The sequence below is a fragment of the Nipponia nippon genome, unplaced genomic scaffold (genome assembly GCF_047370975.1).
Source record: "Nipponia nippon isolate SJK-2023a ecotype South Korea unplaced genomic scaffold, ASM4737097v1 scaffold_27, whole genome shotgun sequence".
NCBI lineage: Eukaryota > Metazoa > Chordata > Aves > Pelecaniformes > Threskiornithidae > Nipponia > Nipponia nippon.
In genome coordinates this window covers 117,643-142,168 of record NW_028262344.1, presented here as the reverse complement: position 1 = coordinate 142,168, position 24,526 = coordinate 117,643, and the positions used below count along the sequence as shown (strand labels likewise).

The window sequence follows — 24,526 nt, the reverse complement described above, 5'->3', positions numbered from 1 at the left end:
TCCTTCCTGATCACCTCCCCTCATGTGTGTTTATACAACAGATAATATCCATTCCCTGCCTTTGTTTAGCAAGGCTAAATAAGCCGGTTTGCAACTACATTAATAATTTTTTAATCATTTATTTTGACAACCTTTTAGCTCATTGCTAAAAGGAAAGAAAATTGGGCCATATTGGCGACTGGTATAATGGAGCTAGAAGGTACACCTGGGAGCTCAGTTCTGGTCCTTTGGGTACACACTAAATCACATGGAAGTTTTTAAAATCTGGTGCTGTGTAGATGTTGAATATTGAACGACCATGTTTTCCAGCCCTTTAATCTCTTCATTTATTTTATTCTGTACTACTTAGGTTCTTGCAACATGGTGATGGGAAGGAAAAGCTAAGTGTCATCTGAACCTAGTCACTATTGGATTCAAGTTATGGAATGTATTTGAAGTTCAAGAACTGCTGTTCTGAACTAGGCCCATGTGCAGTAAGGATTGCTTTTTAAAAAAAGTGTTTTAAATAGCTATCTTTGAGCAGATGAGAATAGCTTTAGAAATATTAGTGTGCTGATGACATCACCCCCTTAAAGGTGCTTCTATTTCTTCTACCAGTGCTGCTGTTCCACAGCTTTTAGCATAACATGGAGCAGTGACCTGCCCAAGGTCAGCAAGGCAGTGTTGGCGATGTACGCTTTCCTGCGCCCGCGTTTGTGGCCGCTCCTCTGTAATCATGTTGCTGCTGCCAGGGCGGGATCTTCAAATGGTAGCTGGACTTAGCACATCTCCGCTCAGCTGCCCAAGGGCCTTGATGCTATCTCCCAAACCCTTAGGCCGCGTTTGTTTCCTCTTTGATAGCTGAAGACCCTCTTTTACATGGCAAGCAAAGGCAAGAAACCATTCAGATAGAAAACTGAGGAGGAAAGCTAGCATTAAAGAGAAAAAAGGAACAGTTGTGCTGTCTAAATTTAGAAATCTGATGTAGATGCTTTCTTCCATGTTCTGAGCAAAAATATGCTGAGGTTTCAAAACTTCTTCCAGCACAGATCAGAGAGGGGCAGGATAACTCATTTAGTATTGTCTATTCTAACCATTAAATCAAAATAAACCCCTACAGGCTAACAATCAATCATTTTGCTGCTGTCATGAGCCACTTTTTCATTTGCTACTAATTGGATATTAACTGATCGGCATATTAGCTACTTAAATGTTGCCTGATGCCCTACCTATACCCAGGAAAAGCTCTTTTACTCTTTTCCTTATAGCCTTCTGTGAACTGATGTACATAAAAGGTCTTGATAGTCATCTGTTTGAACAGATGTTGCCTTTATAATGATTTACTAGAGTAATATACTGAAGGTTTTAATTTCTTACTGGCTGTGCACAGTGTGTTTCATGGAACTATTTGGGTATATAAAGATCACTACATTTTGTGACAGGAGAAGCTTGCGGTTTGTTTTGCGTGACGTGAAAGTCGCCCACGATTGAGGGAAGAAGGTAAGTCTTTGTCGGTCATTAATTGCCTCTTCTAACCTCCAGGCAGAAGTGGATTTGTGCTATTTATGAGTTCTCCAAAAGGTGTCTTACATCAGTTGCTCTGGAGGAAGGTGTAAGAGGAACTGGTGTAAACAGATGTATTTGGAATGGTTATCCCACACTCTGGCCATGAATCCCATCTCTCTTCATTGCACTGGGGCAAGTGCACTGTAAATAACGAGGAAACATTTATGCCGTTTAATGCATTTCTTTCCTTGAAGTACCAGCTGATGGAGTTCAGGGACTGAGAAATTTAGGACTCCAAGTGTGAGTGAAACACTGAACGTGGAGTTTGCAACACTGGATGAGTCAGAAATGGCCAGAGTGACTGGAGAGGACCACCATGCCCGTACGCGTAGCTCTGATCCCAGGTTTCCCTGGCACTAAAGCTTCAGGTTAGTGACCGCAGGAGCAGGGACTTGAATCTGGGCTGTATTTTCTGGACGAGGAGGTGTGGGAGAAGGGATTTAGAAAGCATGTCTGACGTGCTGGGAAATCAAAGCGCCGGCAGTGGCTTCCACCTTATTCTCCCCCCCCCGCAATTTGCTAATGCTTCCCAACAGCTTGCTGCTAGCGCCAGGAAGGGCGGGGTGGGACAAAGAAGATGGAGGGAGGCGCGTTTCCCAGCGCACCGGCTCCGCGGGCCGCCTCCTCCTCTCCCGTTGGGCTCGCAGCCCCGCCGGGGGTCGGAGGCGGCTGTCCGCAGCCCCCCACGGGGGGGGCGTTTCGCAGCAGCCCCGCGTCCCCCCCCCCCCCCCGATCGGCGCAGCAGCTCCTCTCCCCCGCCGCTTTGCAGCAGCCTGGCCCGCGGCCGCGCGGGGGAACGGGCGGCGGCGGGGGGCGTCCGGTTCCCCCGCGCCTCCGCAGCACCCGCAGCCGCCGCCGCCGCCCGGAGCCCGCGGCCCCGCGCCCGCAGTGACGTCCCCACTGCGCCACTTTGCATATCAGCGCCTTCGCCTCTCCCCATTGCACGGCGGCCGCCTCTCATTTGCATCCCCGCCAGGCGCTCAGCCAATGGCGCCCCGAGCTGCGCCCCCCCCCCCCCGCCCGCCGGGGAGAGGGACGGGAGCGGCCCGCGGCGCATGCGCCGCCGCTCCGTCGCCGCTGTTGTTGCTGGCGGCGCTCGCCCCCTCCCTGCGCGGCCGGGGCTGGGCCGGGCTGGGCTGGGCCGGGCTGGGCTAGGCTGGGCCGGGCTAGGCTAGGCTGGGCTGGGCTGGGCTCCGGGCAGAGGGAAGAAAGGGAGACGCGCAGGGGTGGCCGCTTCTCCCCTTCCTGCCATTGCGGAGAGCAGGGCTCGCCTCTCCGCCGCGCCGCGCCCTCCCCGGCGGACCCCCCGCTCCCCCTGCTTGTGATCGCATTGATTTGGGCTCGGGAGATTTATTTTTATTCTTCTTTTTTGGTTTTTTTTTTTTTTTTTTTTTTTCCGGTGGAGGGGAGGTCGGGGAGCAGTTGCTGCACGGGAGACAATAGCGATACAGCAGCCGCCCCGCTTCTCCAAAAACAAACAAACAAAAAAATCATTAAATAAATAAATCGGGGAGTGATTTCCCAAGATGTCTTATCAGGGGAAGAAAAATATTCCACGGATCACGGTGAGTGGAGTGCACGGGAATAAACGCGGGGGAGGGGGAGGGGTGGGGGGGATTAAGCCCTTTGTGTGCCGGGAGGGCGATGGCAGGGGTTTGCGGCCGGGTAATGAGATCAGGCTCCGGCGCAGCGCCTCCTGCGCTGCGGCGCGGCCGGGCGCCCGGGGGGGGGGGGGGGGGGGGGGCACAGGGGGGGGGCCGCCGCTTTCGGCGGGGTCGGGAGCGGCGGGATGCTGAGCGGGCGGTGGGCGGCGGAGCGGGGGCCGCGTTTCATCAGCATCGCCCGCCGGGTGTCAGCGGCACCTCCGGGCGGGGGGGGGGGGGGGCTGCGCTGGCTGCCGGCTGTGTGCCCGGGCTGGGGGGTGGATGGGGGTAGAGGTGTCGTGTCCCCCCCCCACCCCGTCGCCTTCCTGCCCCAGCCCGGCAAAGGGCGGCTCCGGGGCGGGGTGGGGATCGGCCGGAGCCCCCCGCCCCGGCGGGCTCCGCTGGGGATGGAGCCGGGTTTCCTCTCCTTCCCCAAGAAGCTTCTCGCAACGCGCACGTTTCAGTCCGCTCCTCGGTGCAATCCTGGGGGAAAAGGGAAGGAGCCGTTATATAAACCCCTCCCTTCCTTTCCTTATTGTGGGAGCCGATTTAGGGCAGGTATCGCAGATCCGAGGATATTAACTTTTCATTACGTAAGGCAAGATATTCGCATCTAACGGACTGTTACAGCCATTTTTTTTTTTTTTTTGACACTGAGTTTTTCATTACTGGCAGCGGCTCCTTCTCGCAGCCCCACGGACACACCCATCCAAGTCCTCCTCCCTCGGCCTCGCAGGCAGAAAAGTGAGCTCGGAAATAGAGCTTTGAAGTGTGACATTTCTGCGGGAGCCGCTGGGCTGTACGGTTATGTTTTAAACGATGTTTAGGAAATGCAGGGGATGCACAAAATTGGTATGTGATAAATGCAGCATCCTCTTTTTTTTTGGGGGGGGGGAATAGTTTCCCTCCAAGAGTCCAATGGTAGAGAATTTAAAAAGATGCCGACGTTTAAATAACGATGAAGGTTACTGCTGAATTGCTGTCATGGGCCAAAAGTAGTATGACGCATTTTTCTTACGACTGAACGCTCTGATTTACGGTGTGTGCACCCAATGCACACGTCTCTTGTAAAGATAAGGGATAGAAAAAATCAGATTCTGATCTTATTTGCTGTTATATAAACGCAGAATTGATCTACCGAGACTAAGGCTTGAAGAAGAAGGATAATTAATGTCTAGCTGTCCTGTTTTGACTGCCTCGGTAGGGTAAATAGATAGAGCTTTAGTGGCAGGCCCTCGCACGGTTGCAAACTGCGTGCGCTTTTGTCTCCAAGGTGGTTGAAAGGAGCAGAAGGATTCGCACTGATTTCAGAGCCTGCCGTTCGGCTGCAGCAGGAGACCTGTTTACTAGCAGGAGCGTTCAGAGCATCATTAAAATGGTCCAGGCTGCATTTTTGTTGCTCACTATATATATATGTATATTTTTTTCTTCTTTCCTAATTGATGCCCCGTGCATTAGGGGCTGTCAGTGACATCGATGGCCAAACTAACCAATTTCAATAGTAGCCGGCTTTTTTAATAGCAGAAGGGATCTGCACTAGAGGTGGGCATAAATACTGCAGCGTTTCTGGAAATGGTAAACATGTAGGACAGTTTGCTGTAGAGGCTGGCATTGAAAGACAAGTGGGTTTTTCACGCCCCAAGTTAAGTCATTCAGGCTTATTGGCATTCACAGCAGATCCTAAATTTAAATCTTGGGGTTTTCTTTCTTTGTTTTTTAAATTGGTGGCATTATTCAGGGAAACTTTCCATTGCAACAGTAGGAGGAAGGAGAAGGAAAAAAAGGAGGGGGAAGGAGAGACACTTAACATCTCATAGATGTTTAGCAGTTATATCAAAGATGGGTATAATGGTGTAAATCAGTAGCTGATGCAACTCATGTAGCCCTTTTGGCATTAAAAGAGGCATGTCAGCTTGTGTCAGTGGAGAATCGGGTGCTCCAACTCTTCAGTTTTATTACAAGCTCTTTGGGAAAATGCCTGATTTCTTCTGATGGACCAGCGGAGTCCCAGCTCGAAATAAGGGCCCTGAGCATCATGGTCACTGTCCTATATGTATTTGCTATAAGTTCAAGGCACCGCCAAGTTAAAGTCCGGCTTTCTACCCCTTTTTGAATTCAGCATTTGGCTTCACCAGCCTGGCTATGCTGCTCTGGTATAGCTTTGTTCTCTTGCAAAGCCGTTTTTGGGAGGAGGAAAGAGAATCAGAGTAAGTACATGTGAAGATGTAAGGGCCAAGGTGTATGTGGTTTAAACCGAACGCTGCATAACGTGTATGTGCTTTGCTTGAAATGTATGCATCTGTCATGTAGGGAATGAAGGAACCAGGGGAACATAGCAGTCACGTTTAACTTTCCTCCCCATCCAGAGCTCTGTAGAGTGTGTTTCACTCTTGTTTATGACCACTGCAAAAAAAAGAGAAATCTGGTTTTGACTAAAATCTCGCAAAAGCGAGATGTAACCTGGGCTGCGATAAAAGCACGTCGCTTGATAGCTGCCTCCTTACAATGACCTTTCTGTTCCTGCCAAACTGTCTTCTAATTGGAGGGAATTTTAATAACCGTTTTTTAAATCCTTCTCTTAAACTTAATTTGCTAATGTGTGCTTATTTCCATCTGATTATGCAGTAGTGCTCCGGAAAGGCAGTAAAAGTATTCACCGCATCGAAACATCACCAAGTTGGACAAAATGAGTTTGTTTGTGTTGTGTAAGCCCTGGCAACAGACTTTTGGTCCATTTCCCTGACAGCCGGTGACTCACAGCTAGCCAAGGAGTGACTCCAGTCTGTGGGTGCATATAGGAAATTTTGCATACGACCAAGGCAGAAAAAATAGAGACGCGGCTCTTACGCATCCCTCGGAGTATTATTTAATGCTTTTGCTGTAGGTGATGGTGGCAGACTGCAGGTATGAGGGAAGCTGCCAACTAGACAAGCCCGCTGGAAATCAACTCCTTTTCCGTTCTGATTTTTTTTTTTTTTGGATCATCGGTGTGATGAAAGGACTTGCAGCTGAAATAAAATATTTTATCTTTCCAGTTGAAAGTGCAGCAATTGACTCGCGTTTTGACATGCGCTTTTGAATAATGCAGAGGTTGTTTCCGTCTCTACTCTTTTATCTCTGAAGTGACACTGCAGACTGTCAGCCTTCTCACAGAATAATTATCTATTCCTGTATGCTTCTTTGTTGCAGAGTGATCGTCTTTTGATCAAAGGTGGTAAAATAGTTAATGACGACCAGTCTTTTTATGCAGACATTTACATGGAAGATGGATTGATAAAGTAAGTGAAGCCTGATACCGTGTTGTGATTGGAAATGTACAGAAATGTACTGTAGATTAGCAAGGAATAACTTAGTCTCAGTGCGCTGCATTAAATTGCAATGAAAAATTAATGTTTCACCTATATCCTGGTGTTGGATGGAGGAACTTTAAAAACCAGGTGTTGAATTAAATAAACAAATGGGCCAAAACCCCACTGTTATTAAAGCGTGGGTCAAAGGAGGTACTTACATGTGCTTAATTTTAGCCATGTGAATAGCCCCATGCTGAGATGACACATATGTTTGAAGTTATCTGTGTTGTAACATTTTACTGAGTTATGACTTAAGATACTTCGAATCCAGAGTTCAGCATCCTAATACAGTTAATTCTGGTTTAGGGTAGGAGGCTGGACTTACGTGACCTCTTGAGGTCTCTTGCAGCGATGTCTTCTGTGATTCTATGATACCAGGAGCAATCTAAACCCCCTTAAAGTTAATAATGCTCCTGTAGTTTAAGGATTGAGGTTCAGGTCTCTTTCCAGCGTGCTTCTGTGTTTTCAGTCCTGAAACATGCGTTTCTGGCACATTAAATATATTACAGATTTCTCTGGAAAATTACTCTTAGGAAAAAATGGATGAGCCCGAGGTTACAAACAAGGAATTTTCCTGTTCTGGCTAAACGGTCAGCACATGTGCTTTGTTAATCAAGGTTAAAAGTTAAAGGAGCCAGGCAAAGACAGCTAATTAATTGCAATGTGTCAGCCACTATTGCATTTTTAAAAATACCTCTGTGAAGAACTAGACTGGAGAGGGCTTTGGGGATCTCGTCAGGAATTTGGTAACCGGTATCTGCATGGGTTTATATTTGTGCAGGGATTACATGATATTTATGCGTGAAAGAAAAGCAGACAATATAGAGGCAAAAATCCTTCCAGTGTTCCCAGAACAATACTAACATCTAAATAGCTGTTAGATAGCTAGAATCAAGTGTCCAACTGCCACTTGGCAACCTCAGTCCGGTCCCAGTAAAGCTGTTCGCAAGGCTCTTGCTGTGTTTGGTGCAGCCATCATCTGATGATTGGCATGGTCCCTTCTCCAGCTGTCTGCCGGCATGGCTCCTTCTTTTCCTTCCTGTTAAGTCTAACATCGCCCCGAGGTCCTGAAGTAATTGCACACTTTGCTCTCAATTATGGAGCTGCTTCAAGGGGAAGCATAAAATATTATCAGCTTGGCATGCTGATCCTGTATATGGCTTTATAAGGAAAAAGAAGACACTAGCCAGGTTAAGTAGCACAAGGCTGTGTGTTTACAGGCTGTTTGCCTTGTCTGATGTTTGTGTCTGACTTGCTATTTGAAATGCTTTTACCCAGGCAAATAGGAGAGAATCTGATTGTGCCAGGGGGAGTGAAAACTATTGAAGCCCATGGCAGGATGGTGATTCCTGGAGGGATTGACGTTCACACCCGCTTCCAGATGCCGGAACAGGGGATGACATCTGCTGATGACTTCTTCCAAGGGACCAAGGCTGCACTGGCTGGGGGCACCACCATGATCAGTAAGCTGGCTGCTTTTTCTCTACCACGAAAGCTTTACTTTTTTTCTTTCTCAGATAAGTACAGAGACTGTGGGCTGTATAAGTCACGTGATATTTGGGACCAGGTATTGGCAGTGGAGGATTTCTGATGTCTGTCCAGGTTGCTGAGAAAAGCTTGTGCAGCGGTGGGAAAAGGCTTGGAAAATCCAAGACCCCAGGTTTTCCAAAACTTGCAGCTGTCCGTCATTTCACTCTTGTCTTCTCTGTTGGCAGGATTTACCTTGCTACTTGTGTGACTTTGCCAGATTCTTGGGTCTGCTCCTAATGAAACCAGTGTCACTTTGACCTCTGGTTCCAGTATGAGCAGCAGATTCTCCACATCCCTGTGCCTCGCTTCCCTTTCTCTGTGATGTCTGTGACTCCGAGAGGCTTGTACTCTTTCATCTATAGAGTTCAACCTTTCTGGAACAGCGGTTGCTGCATGTACGGAGAGAGGAAGAAGAGGTACTTCATACAGGGTTGTCTGGGGATGGATAGATGTCCATCGTATGGTTCACACCCAGAAGCTTGATGCCATTGTACTATGTGTCTTTGAAAACTGGGCCGCTTATTTAAGAATTTGCACGTGTCCACTTATGTACGCAGCTTTAGCACAGGATTTTTGTTAACATTGTTCCTTCTGTGCTCATATCCTCTTTTGGAGAAAGAGAGAAATCGGGAAATGAAAATATCTCAAAATAAACCGACAGACTGACTGACGGACTGTTCTGCTGACACCAGGATTAGACACCCATGGTGTTCCACTCTGGCTCTAAAATGCCTCATCAATGACTTCCAGGCTGTCTGTCCCCGCTGGCATTGGCTACAGATGCTTGGCTTGTCAGAGCCAGGACCTCAAAACTCCATAAGTGAGTCATTGTTGTTAACCTTGTTTGAGCTAGAGAAAAAAACTAAAAACCTCGGTTGCAGTGCAGCTGATCACGTGTAAACTGTAACACGGCGCCCCGGAGTCTGTTGCTGCATATGGGAATCAAGGATAAAGGTGTAAAGTGATACAATATCTGAGCATCTTGCATTCTTTCATGTACTCTGAGGGGCTGCCATTTCACAGGAGGGGAGTTAAGGTACAGAGAAATAAAAGAGCATGGTTCAGAGCAGGTACTAGCGTCTGTTGTCCAATCCAGGGATACAGAGAGATCTTAGGCACAGCCAGGAATCGGCCTAACTCTCCTCAGTTCAAACATAGCTCCTTATGGAGTAGAACATCCTCATCTCTTAGAAGATGGTTATGAGCAATCTTTGATCCCTGGCCTGGTGGGTGGACTCGGATTGATTGACATGGAGGTTAGGAGTGGGAGCCAGTGGTCCAACACAGCTAGACTGTCTGTGTTTCAGAAACAAATCTTTTTCTGGGTCTGGACCTTGCAAATAGGTTGTGTCTGGCCTATGAGCTTGGTCTAATGCTTCAAATAAATAACCATAAAAGAAGCTGGGAAAGTATTTTTCATAATGTTATCACTTTAGAGTATGAAGTTTGTGTATGAAGATAACCTCACACATACAGAGAATGTAAAGCGAGAGTGTAGCTGTGGATGATCTCAGTGTGCATAATAATATCCAGTTTTTCTTCAAATCTTTGCTGTCAAGTTAATAACACTGAAATGGTATTTGCTTTTCAGCTTTAGTTCATTGACTTTGTTTCATTGGTTGTTCCCTTGTTATTAGTACACCTGGTTCACACTTGAATTACCATTTTGTTCTTCCTTGAATTAGATCAAAATAACATTCTCTGTCATCTGTATCTGGGCTTTTACCAGCATTATTTCCCCCAATGGCACTTTTTAAAACATTTTAAGCAGAAATTGCTTAGGCAAAATTTTCTAAAGTAGCCCTTTACTTTGGTTGCCTAATTTTACCTATGCAGGGCCTCGTGCTTCAGAAGTGCTTGGACTTTTCTGTGTATGTGTAGATGTATATCACCTTTATGACTGTAGTATCTGAATATCTCACTAATGGTGTTCATAACACATCTCTGAGTTAGGGAAATTGGACGACAGTCCCCCGTTTTATAACTTCTCATTTTACAGCTGTGAAAAATCAGCACAATGTAGATTGTGACGGTGGGCAAACCATGTAGAGGATGCTGGTGGCTAAACTTGACCTTACTGCCTTCCTGATCGTCTGGGATTAGGATACCAAAATACACAATCATCTCTGAACAAAAAACATCTTCCTAAAGCGTAGCAGCAAGGACAGTAATTGGGCTGCTTAGGATGATGGAGAGACATTTCTGATGGGCGGGCATCAGCAACTGGAGCTGAACAGTGGAAAGCAGGATAAATAATCCAACTAGACTTCAAAGCTTTGGCGACTCTGCTCTGTGTCAGCTCAGCTGTTCTCCTCTTAGCAAAATTATACCATTTGCAAAAATGTTTTTCCATAAGGAAGCATGCAGAACTGCCCTCGTGAACATGCTCTTGGTGGGTGGCCTTTGGTTTCTGCCAAAGCAGGTGGGAGTCGTGGTTGATTGCAGCATTTTTTCTTTTTATGATAAATAGGACAATGTTTAGTGAGCTAGATTCATAATATCACAGACAAATTGCAGCCTGAAAATGACACGCTAATGTTTATGTTGTATATTTTAAATGCCGGGCCTGGGACTTTTCAAAAGAGAATATTCTCCTCTCGTGGAAATGTGTCTAGCTGTGTGCCTCCATTCTTCAGGCTTTTTTGGAAAAGCTAGCATCGTGGATGTGAGCTTTGTGGAAAAAAACACCCATGTTCCTTCATTTGTGCTTTAAGCAGACTTTGTATTATTTATTTACAAATACGTTTACTCCATCCGTTTTTCTTTTTTATACATAGCCCTCATTTTGGGCAAGAAAACTGATTAGTCGGCTTCATGCTTCAATTTGTTTCACATTTTCATGCAGGAGGGCACTTTAAGGCTGTTTACTTTACAATCATTGTAGGGAAATACTTGTTTTATGTACATTTTTCGGTGAAATCAAAACAAGAATCTTGGAGAGGTTTCTATTGATGGTCGGTTTTATAAAATCTGTGGGTGAAATCCTGGCTTTGGCAAAGTAACGGAGAGTTTTGTCATTGACCTCAGCAGTGCCAGGAATTCACCCTGTATGTCTGGTTTGGTTTCAGTGAACTTCATTTTCAGCTCAGATCAAATTCAATGTTGTTCCTTTAATTCTCATGGCAAACACATCCAAGGGAAGCACACAGGAGTTCAAGAATGTAACCTATTGTTTCCAAGCCCTGTTCTCGTTTACGTCCGTTCCCCTTTAAAGTAAATTCACTACTACAGCATCAGAGATAGGAGAATCCGACTCTCCACTGGTATCAAATGGAGTAGCCCCATTTTCTGTGCGGAACCAATGGAGATTTATCCTGGTGGGAAGCAGATGTGGCTCCAATCCTGTGCTTCTCAACTCATCCACTGGTCAGCTGGAATGAGGGAGAGTGGCTGGCGGTGATGATCTGAATTAGCCCTTTTCTGCTCTCCATCAGCTCTGTTCCCATAGGGCTCTCCAGTCCTTGCTTTCCTGAGCCCTCCTCTAGGTTGCTTCACTCAGGAGTTAGGGCTGATTTCTTTTTCTAGCTGCTCGTTCCACGGCAGCCATTTGAACGGGAATTCCAGCTATGATCCTTCTGTCTCTACCCTCTTCAGTGCCAAAGGCAAGACTCCAGCTGACTCTGCTAACGTATGAAAAAATATAGTTGGTCTTGCTGTGCAGAGCTGAAAGGTGAAATGACATATCGTGATATGATTGTTTTTCTGAAACAGCAATTTTCATGATCCTTTCTCTGTCTCTACCTTCAAACAGTATTAGTGTGGGTATGTCAACCGAGGGTGAACAGCACTGCGCATGGTATAGGATAACATTACTCTGGAAAAAACTTGGATTTTCACCCTTTTAAAATGTCAGAATGCAGCGTTTGGGTGTTAAGTTGAAGGGAGGATTCCAGGATGATCTGCAGAAGACTTTGGAGGAGAGAGGAGTACTAGATAGGCTCCAACTTGTTCAGGGTAGCTTCCCTAAGCTCCCCTGTATTCCATGGAAAGAGAACAGTCCTTCTGGAGTTTTGGAAAAGGACTCCATCTGAAGTTGTCCTTTACAAGAGGCTCTTTCTCATCCATGGAGCCTATGGAGCCACGGTTTTGTTGAGCTAAAGATGGCATTTTTGAGCCCTTATTGTCCCAACTTGAGATAGGTTGATGCCGTAGGATATAAAACAGTCCCTGACGCTGTTAGAGAAGGAAGATACCACTGCTAAGAACAAGGTGGTCTTTCCAAGTCTTGTGATGGTTTGGTTGCTTGTTAACTGTGATGGGTGAAATCCCTGTCAAAATCAATGGTAAAACTCCCCCTGATTTCAGTCGAGGCAGGATTGCCTTTCTCTGCTCCTAACCCTTCAGAAAGGGTGAAGCTAAGCTGTGTATATTTACTGGCTCTCTGATTCTATAGCCTGTTTAATGTCCTGAGAACTGCATCTATTCAGGCCAGCTCCCACACACATTTCACCTCCCCCCCTCACCGAAGACCGTGCTTCTTCCTGGGTATCTGCTGTCCTGGGGTAAAATCGCTTGCTGACATTGCCTGTGTTGACTCAGTCAACCACTGTTATAATCATAGCGAGAAATTACAGTGAGAGAAATTATAGCTCTTTCTGGCTTGGTGACTTGGAAGCCAGCTGCCTTTTGAACTTGACTAGCAGTTATCCTAATAACATGGAGAATGTAGGCTAGGGATATGAGCCTTTGTGTCTTGGGAGGTTCAGAAAATGAAGGGGAACTTCGAATGGGCTGCAATCTGCTTCCTAATGCTTTACCCGGCTGTTAAAGAGCTCGTGTGCAGGGTGGCAGGGGTTTTCAGGAGTGTGTTAGCTGCTTAGTGCCGATCAAATTTGTGGTGAGTTGACACCAGGTCTCCCAGGTCATCCTGAAGATCACCACCTTGCTAGAAGGAAATGCTTCCAATCTAGTGTTCTTCTTCGCCTCTCAGTTTTTGAACTGAGCATGACTTGAGAGATTGGAGGTGCCCTAAAGGAGATCAGAGTCTAAACTGCAACATGAGCTTAGATTAGAGTTTAGGAAAGGGCTAGGCAGTGTTCTGGGGCAAGGGCAACTTGGCATGGGGTGGTATTTAGACCCACTAGTGAAGACTGGATCATATTCTACCCTACTGGGTGCTGCTCTTTTATATTATCAGGGTTAGCCCTATCCTGAAAGACAGCAAGAGTCTAAATGGTGGGCAGAGGAGGAGGATGGAAACAGAGACGCATAAGGAGGTGGCACAGCAGTGGTTGTGCAGTAACTTGTGGCCGAGCTGGAAGTATAAAACCAAGCGTTTTGAGTCCCAGGGCAGTGACCACAGAGCTGCAGTGTCTCACCAAGTCTCTGTGGCTGTGTGTGCACAGCACTGCATTGTTCCGCAGACACCAGCCTGAATTTTGTTTCTTTTTGCACCCAGTAGCAGAGATAAAAGAGGAACTGTGTGGCTGGGGGCTGGCGCTTCAGATGGGCTGCATTGGGGTGCATGGCTTGTTTCACTTTCTAGCAGCTGGCGGTGCTTCTTCTGCACCAAAGAAATGTTTAATTCTCTAGAAATATAATGAAAATGTCCACTTGCTTGTATAAAAGATTATTGGTGATTTATATGGGTAGAGGCTTCCTTGAACTCTGTTATTAAGAGAATGACATTACCACACAGGAGTGCAGAGTCCCTCCGGCCCTTTCTCTCCTCTCCCCAGCTCCCCTCGGTGCCTTTTATTACCCCCACACTCTTCAGCCTCTGCACTGATTCACGCTAAATCTTGTTTGCTTCGCTGACTCCCAGCTTCCTGCTGATGTGTTTGTTGCTTTCATTCAGAGCGGGCTTAAAATCATTAATGAGAAAGTCAGTCCGTAAACAGAGATGGGCACTCCCCCATTGCGAGCTACTCTTCTCAAGCTTTTAAAGCCCTCTAAGTCCATTAGGCATCTCTGCCTGCAGTAGTGTGTGCAGCTACTGTACGGACGACAGCCTGCCTTGCTGGGGCCGGCTCTGCTTCCAGCCATCCCTGCGATGCTGACTTTCTGCTGGATGGGATCTCCTCTATTGTTCTGATGGAGTTTCCAAAGGGGTCTTGTTGGAAGTGAACGTACCAAGGCTGCCAAGCCCTTGATGTCTCTTGCCAGTTAGCGCAGAAGGAAACAGCTGTTCAGTCCTGAACATACGTTGTGCGTTATTGTGTGCATTTTCTTTTTTTTTTTTTTTCCTTTGGGCTGCAGCTATTGTTTGTCATCTCTTTGCTGCTGGGAGAATAGGCTCCTGTGAGGAATAAATGAGGATTTTAGGAGCCGTGTAGCTTTGCCTGAGGTTATGCAGGAGGCCTGTGGTGCGATAGTGTCTTTAACCCTGGCTGTCAGATATTCAGGCTGATGACTGCCTGCCAGCTGGGCCATCTTTCCTTCTTAGTGCTGAAAGGTGAAATCAGCAGCGTCTGGTTTTGGACTGGAGTCCTGTGAAACCACGGCAGTCCAGTGTGGCTTGTGTGTAAGTCAATCGGTAGACTTTTTCCTATTTTCCCATCTTCTGCCTTCCCCGGAGCTGCTGTGGATCCTGGCCCTTGCTCCTCTCCCAGCCTTCTGTCTCTTTGGCAACACTGATTTTTTTCAAAAGCAGGTGAGTGGGGCACTTGCTCCATTTCTGTTTTGCCCCGTTCTGCTCTGGACACGCTCCACCCCTGTCACTGCAGAGGAAGGAGTGAATGGAGACTGTTCCACACGTGCTGGAGACTCTGATTTAGTTATGAACAAATGAAGGTTGAAATGGCAACACCACTGACAGTGCGGTCGTCTTCCTGCAGATGTGACTGACCCAGATTTTTCCATGCATCCAAAAAGAGGGATTTGGCACTCACTCAGGAGAAATAACCAGTGTTGTCTGTTTATGCAATAGCACTTAATACCTCTTATTCCATATAATGGTTGGGATCAGTAGTGCTGCTTTCCCACTGCATGGAGAAGAGTTCATGTTCTTTCATTTGAAGAGCCGTTTTTAAATGCTTTTCTTGCTTTCACGTGTCCAATGCCCTCATCCCCAAGTCCCATGCCTTATGGATGACACACAGGAGAAGTAAAGAGCTAACAGATATCACCAATGTGGTGTGTCTTACACAGCCCCTTACATCAATGGAAAATGTATGTGATACTTTGAAGGGTGCAGGTGTAAAAGTTGGGTCCTCCAGCTAAAGCCTGTCTACAGTAGATGGAAAAGCAATCTTAAAAAAATAAAATACAATTATCCACCTCCGTTAATGTAACACCATTAGCTGTCTGTGATAGGTTTTCAGGGCATGTGTGTTAAATCTTGCTAGGTAACCTGTGTTAATCACCTTCAAGTTGAGACAAGGTCTTAAAAGAAACTGCAGGAAATGGTGCCTCCAGCTCTTTTCTTACCTCGTTTTTCTGGGCACGTATTTTTCCCTTCCTACCAGCGTTCAATCCCTTGGCTTCTTTTACCTTCCCCTGAGCTTGACTCAGCAGAAACCATCCTTGTCAGACAGGAACTTTTAACTTTCCACATGGGGAATTAGCCTTGCGTGTCGGGGGAAGGAAGCGAGCGATGCCTGAAAGAAGTGATGGCTAAAACTAAACGCGATATTTCTCACTTGGAGTGAATTTGGGCAAGCGCTGTCTGTAGAGTGAAATTTGACGTCTTGGGTCAGCAGAGTCTCTTTCCATCTTTCCTTCAGTCACTATGCCTTCAGTTCATAGATTCCATCTGTTTCTTAGAAACTGTTTTTTTTTTTTAATCTTTCTGGTGAGAGGGAGAAATGTTTAAGGAATACAAATTAGCTCCTCCTGTCTAGCATACTTTAATCATGCTTATAAATTGCCAGTTGTTACCAACTTGGGGCTGTGCCTGCATCTTTGCACAACCCTAACTCCCATGGAAGCCATGCGCACTTAAAAGGAATGCGGCGATGGGCACTTCAGAGTTACGGCTTCTGGGAAAACTCTTTTCTTCCCTTGATACACTACAGCTAGTGTTAGGACTACCTCTGTGACAATGGGTATGTCATTTAATTTCTCCATGCTTGTTGCTAGCTGTCCATAATGGGAGGTGGCTTTGTTGCTGAGGGGTTGTAAGCTTTAATTCAAATGAGTTAAGTACACCTAGACCCTCATATTATAAGTACAAAGTGATTATTTTTATGTAGAGCTGCCTGAGAGCCTGACACGTGAAACACTGGATGCCACCGAGCAATGAGATAGTCCCTGTCCCTCCCAGCTGGGATCCATGCAGATGCAGACACCCAGTCCCTGCAGCTCATGATGCCCAGCTCTGGTTACTGTCAGGATACGAATAAAAGGAAAAACCCTGTGTGAGGGAGAGACCTAGCTGAGCCCTGTGTGTGTAAGGATCTTTTGGCTTCCTGGGTCCTGAAAGCCTATTTTAAGTAATAGGAGGAATGGTTAGGCTTTAACATGCAAATGTTAACTGGGAAATCTCTTATGAATTTTCAAAGCCCATGAAAAAGGGCCGTGCTTTTGGAAGTTCCCCTTCCTGACCACTTCTAGGGCGTATTTTCACCAGATTGCTTTGTTCCTAAAAGCAGTTACATATGTGCAGCGTGTATATTTTTGGAATCTGGCGGACTTTGTGGTGTTTTACATATGAATGAAATTCCCTGGCACAGCCTACAGGCAAAGTGAGCTGGTAAAGGAGTTCCTTGAGAACGATCCTGTGTTATTACACAGCACTGCTTTTGTGCAAAGGAGAAGGGGGCAAGTTCCCAAAGCATAGCACAGCAAGAGATAGTGTAACCCAATATTGCTTCAAAAATCTCATTCCAGAAATGCATGCCAGTTAATGATACTTCCCAACAGACTTTTCTTTATTTCAGCTAAGATTTCTCAGGATTTGTATTAGTGTCCAAAGAGAAGAGTTCAGCTGCTGATGGGGTACAAAGTACTTTTCAGACTGATGTGCAGAGACTCTTTATCCCCTGTGAATTGAAAAAAGTTTTGTAAAGTCTTTGTAGCACAACGGTAGCTGTACACGTGCAGGATGTTCGTACGTGAAGTCGAATTAGGCCATGGTACCAAGACCAGAGTTTGCTTCTGCTGCTTTGCGAAGCAGTTTGTCCTTTTGCTATGCAAACGCTCTATAAGAGGGGAAAATGGCAGCTGTATGGAAATGACTCACACCGAGCTGGCCCGCAGCATGGATCCAGGGGTAATTCAGGCTGTTGATCGGTCTGGCTTTCGTGTTTGAGACAGGAAATTAAGCTGAGCTCTAGAATGTAAGAGTTGCCTGTAAAAGCATAGCGCATGGAAAAAAGAAAAGGCGGCGTCTTGTTTGTATGAGTTTTCCTAACCAGTTTGCTGTAGGGGTCCTGGATTGGAAGAGCCACAGGCTTAGTGTCTACCTTTGGGATGGCCAGATCAGGTGATGCCCAGGAGTGCATCCTTCTCTACTGCAAACATGGGGCTTTGTGCCCCCAAACAAGGGGGGGTTTCATGGGCCTGGGAAGATAGCAGACTGCTGCAGAGGCCGGACAGGGCTATTTCACACTGGGAGGAAGGAAATTCGGCAGTTGGGGACTGTGTCACAGAATTCCTATTTAAACTAAGGATGATCTAGTTAGGGTCTCCTACAGGTTATTATTGCAGCAATTTCAATAGCTATTTTTGCAGGCAATATTAGCCTTACAAAGTTGATAGAAAACTAGCAGATGGCTAGGTGTAGTCAGAAAATTGACATGCGAATGTGCTGCTTGATCTCTGTCCTACAACAGGTTTGTTAGAAAATAGGTTCTGCTGCACCTCCGCATCAGATCCCACTAGTTTTCTCTGCGGACACATGGACATTTGGGTCTGATTCAGTCCTTGCTTCCTTGTCTATAGTTCTGTTTGACAGTCATCAAAGTCAGTGGTGTAACTGAGAACAGAATGGGGACTCTCAGTGTCTTTCCAGCAGTGGAAGTGGCATGATGGTGATTGACGAAAACCCCTTCCTCAAAGCGCGATGTCACTTCATCACAGCCACGAGAAGAGGAAATGTCTGGTCCTTGTCCAGCGAGGGGAGATGTTTATACGGCAAGTACACAGAGGGAAAGGACAGGTTCGCCAAGCAGATCTTCCCCCTCCCCCCCCGCCCCTTTCCCTCACAAGTTGTTAAAAAAAGTGATTCTGTAGAATTAGAACTCTTTGCATTTAGTTTATTTTGTTGGGGAAAAAATTAATCTTTCTAGTCCTGAAGACGTAAAGCCCTCTCAGAACCATCACAAACTTCCGTTGTAAAAAATCCCGTCCTGCAGTTGTGTTCCTCTTCATCTCCAACCCCCCCCGAGACAACCATGGACAACAAAATGAAGCTGAGAAGCCAGAATCTGGTCTTGGTGACAATGATGCAGATCCAGAATTGTTGCAGCTTCCCGACTAGTGGAAAAAGCCCGACGGGCAGCATATATCTCCACTGACCTGACAGGGACAAAACTGGCTTACAGCACTTGATCTTTTGTCCTCTTGTTTCTGATCAAACTTTTGCCCCTTGGATGTGTTACTATAGTTGTGTTTTGCCTTGACTTGAAATCCATGGCTACAAACAGACGTTTTCTCAGTCCCATTCCCTCAAGGTTTACAGGCCAATTTATATGGAAGTCTTTGAAGTCCTGTGTACTTTTTTTCGTGGGCTTCAAGTGTGGAATATGCCTAAAAGAAAGAATAAATCTTGGAATCACTTAAATATCTCTTTTGAACTTGGCTCCCCACCTCCTCTGTCACGGTGACCTCCTGAGGTACAGGCATAGCTTGGATGTACAATAAACCTGGACTGTAAAGAAATGGAGCCTTATTTGATCTGATCTAAATATGTAGTCATTTCAGCTGTTGAAGAGGGTTATTAATTACTGTTTGGACATACAGACCCCTATTCTTTACATTTGTGTCCAGCTGGCATGAAATTATTAATCAGATTTTGGATCTAATCGGTGGAAAAGACAAGTGAAATATCTATATGACATCAGTGAGGGAATAACAGAACATTGCAGTCTGAAAATGTAATCAGTGTAGCACGGATATGTCTAATTCTTCTGAGCCTGGTCCAGCTTCTGATTCTCTGCTTGGAGTCTAATAAACTGGATCTAAACTGACAGAAAACAACGTGCAATGTCATTTAGCCTGCCTTTTCTTCTATTAGTTTGGCAGACACATACAAGCGAACAGTCCTTGTGTAGTTGTATTAGCATGGTAAATGCTATTTTGTGCAGAGCGTTGTTATTTTCAGAACGATACCTATATTTCAGTATCTTTTCTTGGGGAAAAAAGCCCAACAACAATAAAATAATGCGGGAATAAATCCCCAGAAATATACAAAGCTGAAATCTGATTCCTGGATCCAGGATGTTAAGAAAATTCTTCATTTGACTTTTCATTACCTTCAAGAGTACCAGCTTAGGTACGTCAGATACATGAAATGGTAACCTTAAAAGCAATCTTGTAGCTATCCTTTCTTGTCCTAGATCAAAAACATGACCTGGAGTGTGGTTTAGAAGAAGAACTGGGTATGAAATCAGAACATATGAGATGTGAGGCTCTTTTAGGTTACTTGATTTGGGATTTTTGAGCTCAGAAGAAATGCTGAGGTCTCTCTCTAGCCTAAATTGATGCAGAGCCGGTGAGCTGGCAGCTGTGTTTCAATACTTCAAGCAGAAGTCTTGTTGCTGGGAGGCTTGACTTTCGAACAACTTTGTTACTGGACAAGGCAGTTTTGGTAGCTCAATTTCTTGACACGTAAAAGGGTCATAATGGTATAACCAATAGTAGAAGGGATTGCGGTATTTTACTAGCTGAGAGTTTGAAGTCTCTGGATGAAATAAGGTCTGTGATTATGGGATAATCTTGTGTGAAGCTTCTTGGGTCGGTCAAGGGCCTGACTTTCAGTTCACATATATTGCTTTTATTCCACTCACTTTCATAGCATTACTCCCAGTTCACACCAGGGCCAGGAGAATACTACTGCAGCCATAGACTAGCAACAACTCCAGACTTCTAAGCAGGGAGCTGTGCAATTACCAGGGCTGAATTTAATTACAACCTCTCAATAAAATGGCTTGTGACAGAATGTACAACTCAATAAATTCACCAGATTTCATCACATGCAGTTGCTGTGAAGATTAAGTAGTGTTAAAAAGGCAGATGTGTTTATAGTGATCAAGCTGCTATTTAAAGTTTTGGGTAGGGGAAATCTGCCTGCTAACAGTTAAGCTTAAATGTTAAGGATTTTCACCTTATAAACTCCTCTTAAACAATAGGCACATTTAATGCTAGTAGGAGCAGGAAATAATGTGTAAAACTGCAGTTTATAATAGCAACTGGAGCCCTGCATACATGGTTTTATTACATACACAAGTTTTGTAACATCTGACCCTAATTCATGTTTATATTGTCCATATCAAATAGCTTTTCTCTTTCCTGGTAGTGGTGTTCGTTAGCTGAAGATCAAGAAAATCTTCATGCGTGCTTTAGATGACATGTAATTAAACCAGCTGAAAAAAACCTTTACAGGGGAAAGCTGGAACGAAGGGCTATTAATAGAAACTGGAGGAAGGGGCTGTTAGCAAGCCAAGGCCTGCTCAAACGAAGCAGGATGCAAAAAAGAAAAAAATTGAACATGCCACAATACCAGGAAGCTATAAAACCCATTAATCCCCACCCATGAGGACATCCATCCAAAAAGTAAAGTTTTGTTTTCAAGGCAAGGCTAATAGCTGAATTCGGCTCTCCCACTGAAGCAATAATTTCTCTTGAGCTTAGCGAGGGGTCAAAAATATAAAGGCATGGCTCTTAAACTGCATTTTTTGGAGAGCTTCAAAGTGCCAGAGGGAGATTATATGGGATTTTTTATGGCCTCAGTCTCAAAGCATCCTGCAGGCTGTTGGTTAAATTCCCCAGTCTTCTGTGTGTGATCCCTCTTGCCCGTGCAGAATAGCTACCTCCCTTCTCAAACCGGGCACTTGTTCAGGGCCTGAGCGAGAGCCGCAGATATCCCCCTGCTTCAGAAAAGCTCTTAAGGACCAGAAAGCCACAGTGTATCCGAGTTTGTAAAAGGAAGCCAAGGTGTGATGCAACACTTTCTAAAGCCACTGTTTAAAGCTGAGATCGGCACCATTTTAAGTGTGCTGTGCAGCTAGAGGGTTGATGTGGTTTTAAAGTGAGAAGATACAGCAGCTGAATAAAGAGCAAAAATATCTTTAAAGCCAACCACTAATAAGCGCACTGACCAGTAATGTGATTAGTAAATGCTAGTGCTTTATAAACTGATGCTGTCACTCCTCCTACCCTACTTAGATTTTTTCGTGCTTACATTAAAACAATACTATGTTTTCCCCATACTTGGAAAGTTCCCTTTAAATCAATTCCTCTAAGTTTTTGCCTTCCCCTTTCATTTCACACTGAGTGCCTGATGGTGGTTGTTATCTCTCCCCCACAGCCTTCAACCATTTCGGCTCATAGGATGCATAACATCTCTGTGGCTGAATGCCAGCTCTGGTATATTAAAGCCACACAGATAAGCTAACAGTGGTTTGTGTTGTTGTCTCACTTCGGCTTATTGTCTTCCTTAAATCTTGAGCCAATTAATCTGTCCAAGGACGAGCGAAGGATCATGAGCGAGACAGGCAGAAAAACAGCCGTGGATGATGGGTGGGTGGGAGCTGAAATACTTGGAAGTAAGAGCAGATGCACCTTGTAAGCGATGTGAAACTACGTAATGACGGGAGAGCAAAACCAGGCGCATCGGAGAGGTAATTAAGAGTCTTGGTGATTGTGGCTGGAACAGTCATGGCATGTTGGGTTCACAGGTGCTCAAATCCTGCTGTCTTCCAAAGGGAGGTGAACGCTCAGTTTGTCTGGGATAAAGACAAACAGACCAGCCAGTAATTTTGGAATCTTGTCAGTATTTTACCAAGGGAAAAAATAGATGATTTGTAAAATACAAAATCCTTTTTAATTTTTTTTTTTAAAAGCAGTTACTGTGCTGATGTAAACAGGTTTGCTTGCGTCTAAGCCATAGGCTGTTGCATTTTGGATTCTTCATCTTGGAAGGTTAAAAGATAAGTCTACAGAATATTTTCTGTTCATAGCTGAGAAACCACTGTAATCCTAACCTTGGCTTTGCCATGTAGCTTGCTGAGAGTGCATGTTAAATAAAGAGAACCATTAGGATTAGGCCTGAAATTCACTCTGATTCAGGGAGCCGCTACAAGGACCACAAGCTATTTAATGCCTCCTTTGAAGGTCTCAGTACTGATGAAGTGATACTTAAACGATCTTTTCCTTTTCTCTCTTTTCCTTTGTTTTGTTTCTGTTTTTGGAGCAAGCTTTGAGCTTAAATTGAGCTGGCAACTTCCTTTTCAGACCTCAGCGGCTGACATCATTTCTACAGCAGTAATCAACAACAGGAAGAAAACATCTGGGCTTGGAAGCACGAAGAGATCAAGGCTGTAGTGGTCTAGAGAATAAAGGGGTGACAACAGTCTATGTTGCAACAGTTTGTCTTGACTGTGTCCTGCAGACGTGAGGCCACTCCAGCGGCTGCAGGAATTGAACATTCCTGGTTTCCGAGATGAAGGAACGAAAGATGGGACAGTAAGCTGTCGGGTTCCCTAGAGAGAAGTGGTTCAGTGAGGTCAGGACAACACACTGCTTTTCACATGGGAAGCCTCCAGGGTAATCTCCACGGCAGGGTTTGCTGCGTGCTCTGGTGGGTCAGAAGACCTTGTGTCCGTGGTTCTGCAGCAGATCATACCCAAGGGTCATCTTGGGAACCTAGGGCTGTGGGAATGCAGCGGATGGAGCTTTCATCAGCTGCTTTGTACTGCTCTGAAGCACAGGGACCTTAAAGAAGAAGCTTTTTGTTTTACTCTGAGCTGTGCCTGAGGACTAGAAGAACTTCCTCTGAGCTGCATGTGGGCGATTCCTATCCATACCGATAGGCAGAAGTAGTTGTAATGCTCCATTCTTTTAACAGCAGGAAAAGAATCAATCTTGACTCTTCTCCTTTAAAAGGTCTAGGCTCATTCTTACTTATTTTGGCCCCCCAAAACTCCAACCCTAGCATGTAGGGATGTAGGCCGTGAACTTGCAATGTAGTTGGTGCCTTCCATTGTAACAAGGGATGGTAAAACGGAGGAGATATTTGCATTTGTGTCTGAACTATCTCTAGACTAGCACTTAGGGTTTCATCCACCTTCCTCATGTCTTACGTGCAGCATCTACTGCTTCTGCCACCTTGCCTGCGGCAGCACAGCTTCCTTCCTGCTCCAGGATGCCGTGTGTCGGGCATCCCATGGTATGCTCTACCATGTTGCTTCTTGGCTGAGTCTCGTTGGACTAGTTAAATCACAGGGTTTTGAAGGCTGTTGGCTTACTTTGCACATTCAGGCTGCCTTCGTGCTGACTCCTTCCACGTGAATGTAACAAAGTGGTTGATCAGTAATATTTGCCTGGCAGAGAGCTGCTATGGAAACAAACTGTATTCTGTTTTGATGGGGATGATGGGTGATTTGGCTATCGGTGAGCTCAAGGGAGCTGCTATGAGATGCGTCGGCAGCACAGCTTCCATATGAGATATCCCTAATCCCCAGAGCTGACTTTCATGCACATATGCACCACTACCTCCATCCCTTATCCTTATTGCAACCAGCTGTGGTTTGACTTTGTCAAAGATCTGATAGAGCTCCCTTACCCCCTCTCCTACTCCCTCCACAAACTCCCATTAGTCATACTTGGGCAGTGTATGAAATAAGATGGTGATAAAGCTCTGATCTGAGACACCAGAATCATTCCTAGGGGCTCCGTGCTGGGCTGTGAAGACTCCACTGTGTTAACCCCTTGGTGCCTCCAGGAAGAATTTCTTAATGCCCATACGCCATGTATCATCTCAGGGTTGACAGAGCTCTTAGGGCGCCTTTCATCTAAGTAGAGGTGGATTTATTACTGTGGTGTGTTTAGAGATTAAATGGGCTTTTTTGGCTTTTCAATTAGTCAGTGGGCTGAGGAAGACAGCTCTTGTGTTAAGGCACTGGCCATTTGTGAAAACTCGGCTCTTCTCTCTATTCCATTGGTAATGCAGAGAGAATGTTATTTTTCTCCTTGTTGTTCATACTACTTAAGCTAAAGATTAACTTTGGCAGAGTGACAAGAGGCTATGTACTGGCCAAGAAACAATTCAGTCTGCAAGTTAGTGGAAGGTTTCTGACCACTGGGGAGGAGGACCTCGTGGAACAGATATTGGATTATTTTTTTTAAAAACAGGACAGTTGATCAGCTGGTTAAATTTGGGTTGCTTTTCCCAAGGGTGGTGAAAAGCACATCCTTGATCTGATGCCAGCCACCAGGCACATTTCAGAGCTTTCACTCATAACGTAGATTTCTCTAGTGGGCAGGACACTGCTGTCTGAGCAGACGAAGGCCACCAGCCACTCCTGAACCCCTAAGCCACTGCTGTACTGCCGATGTATCAGCAAAGAACTGTACATC

General features: G+C 45.5%; 1 protein-coding gene across 3 annotated transcripts in view; it reads left to right on the top strand.

Annotated features, from left to right (window-relative positions):
- DPYSL2 (dihydropyrimidinase like 2) overlaps window positions 1–24,526 on the top strand; it is a 56,560-nt gene that overhangs the window by 9,232 nt on the left and 22,802 nt on the right. For 2 of the 3 annotated variants that reach the window (XM_087762709.1, XM_087762710.1), the window contains exons 3-4: window positions 6,378–6,466; window positions 7,817–8,001. In XM_087762709.1, the coding sequence (XP_087618835.1) occupies window positions 6,378–6,466; window positions 7,817–8,001 (274 nt within the window). Of the gene's footprint in view, window positions 1–2,705; window positions 3,111–6,377; window positions 6,467–7,816; window positions 8,002–24,526 lie in introns of those variants that run through there. The other variant, XM_087762711.1, reaches the window with a different exon arrangement.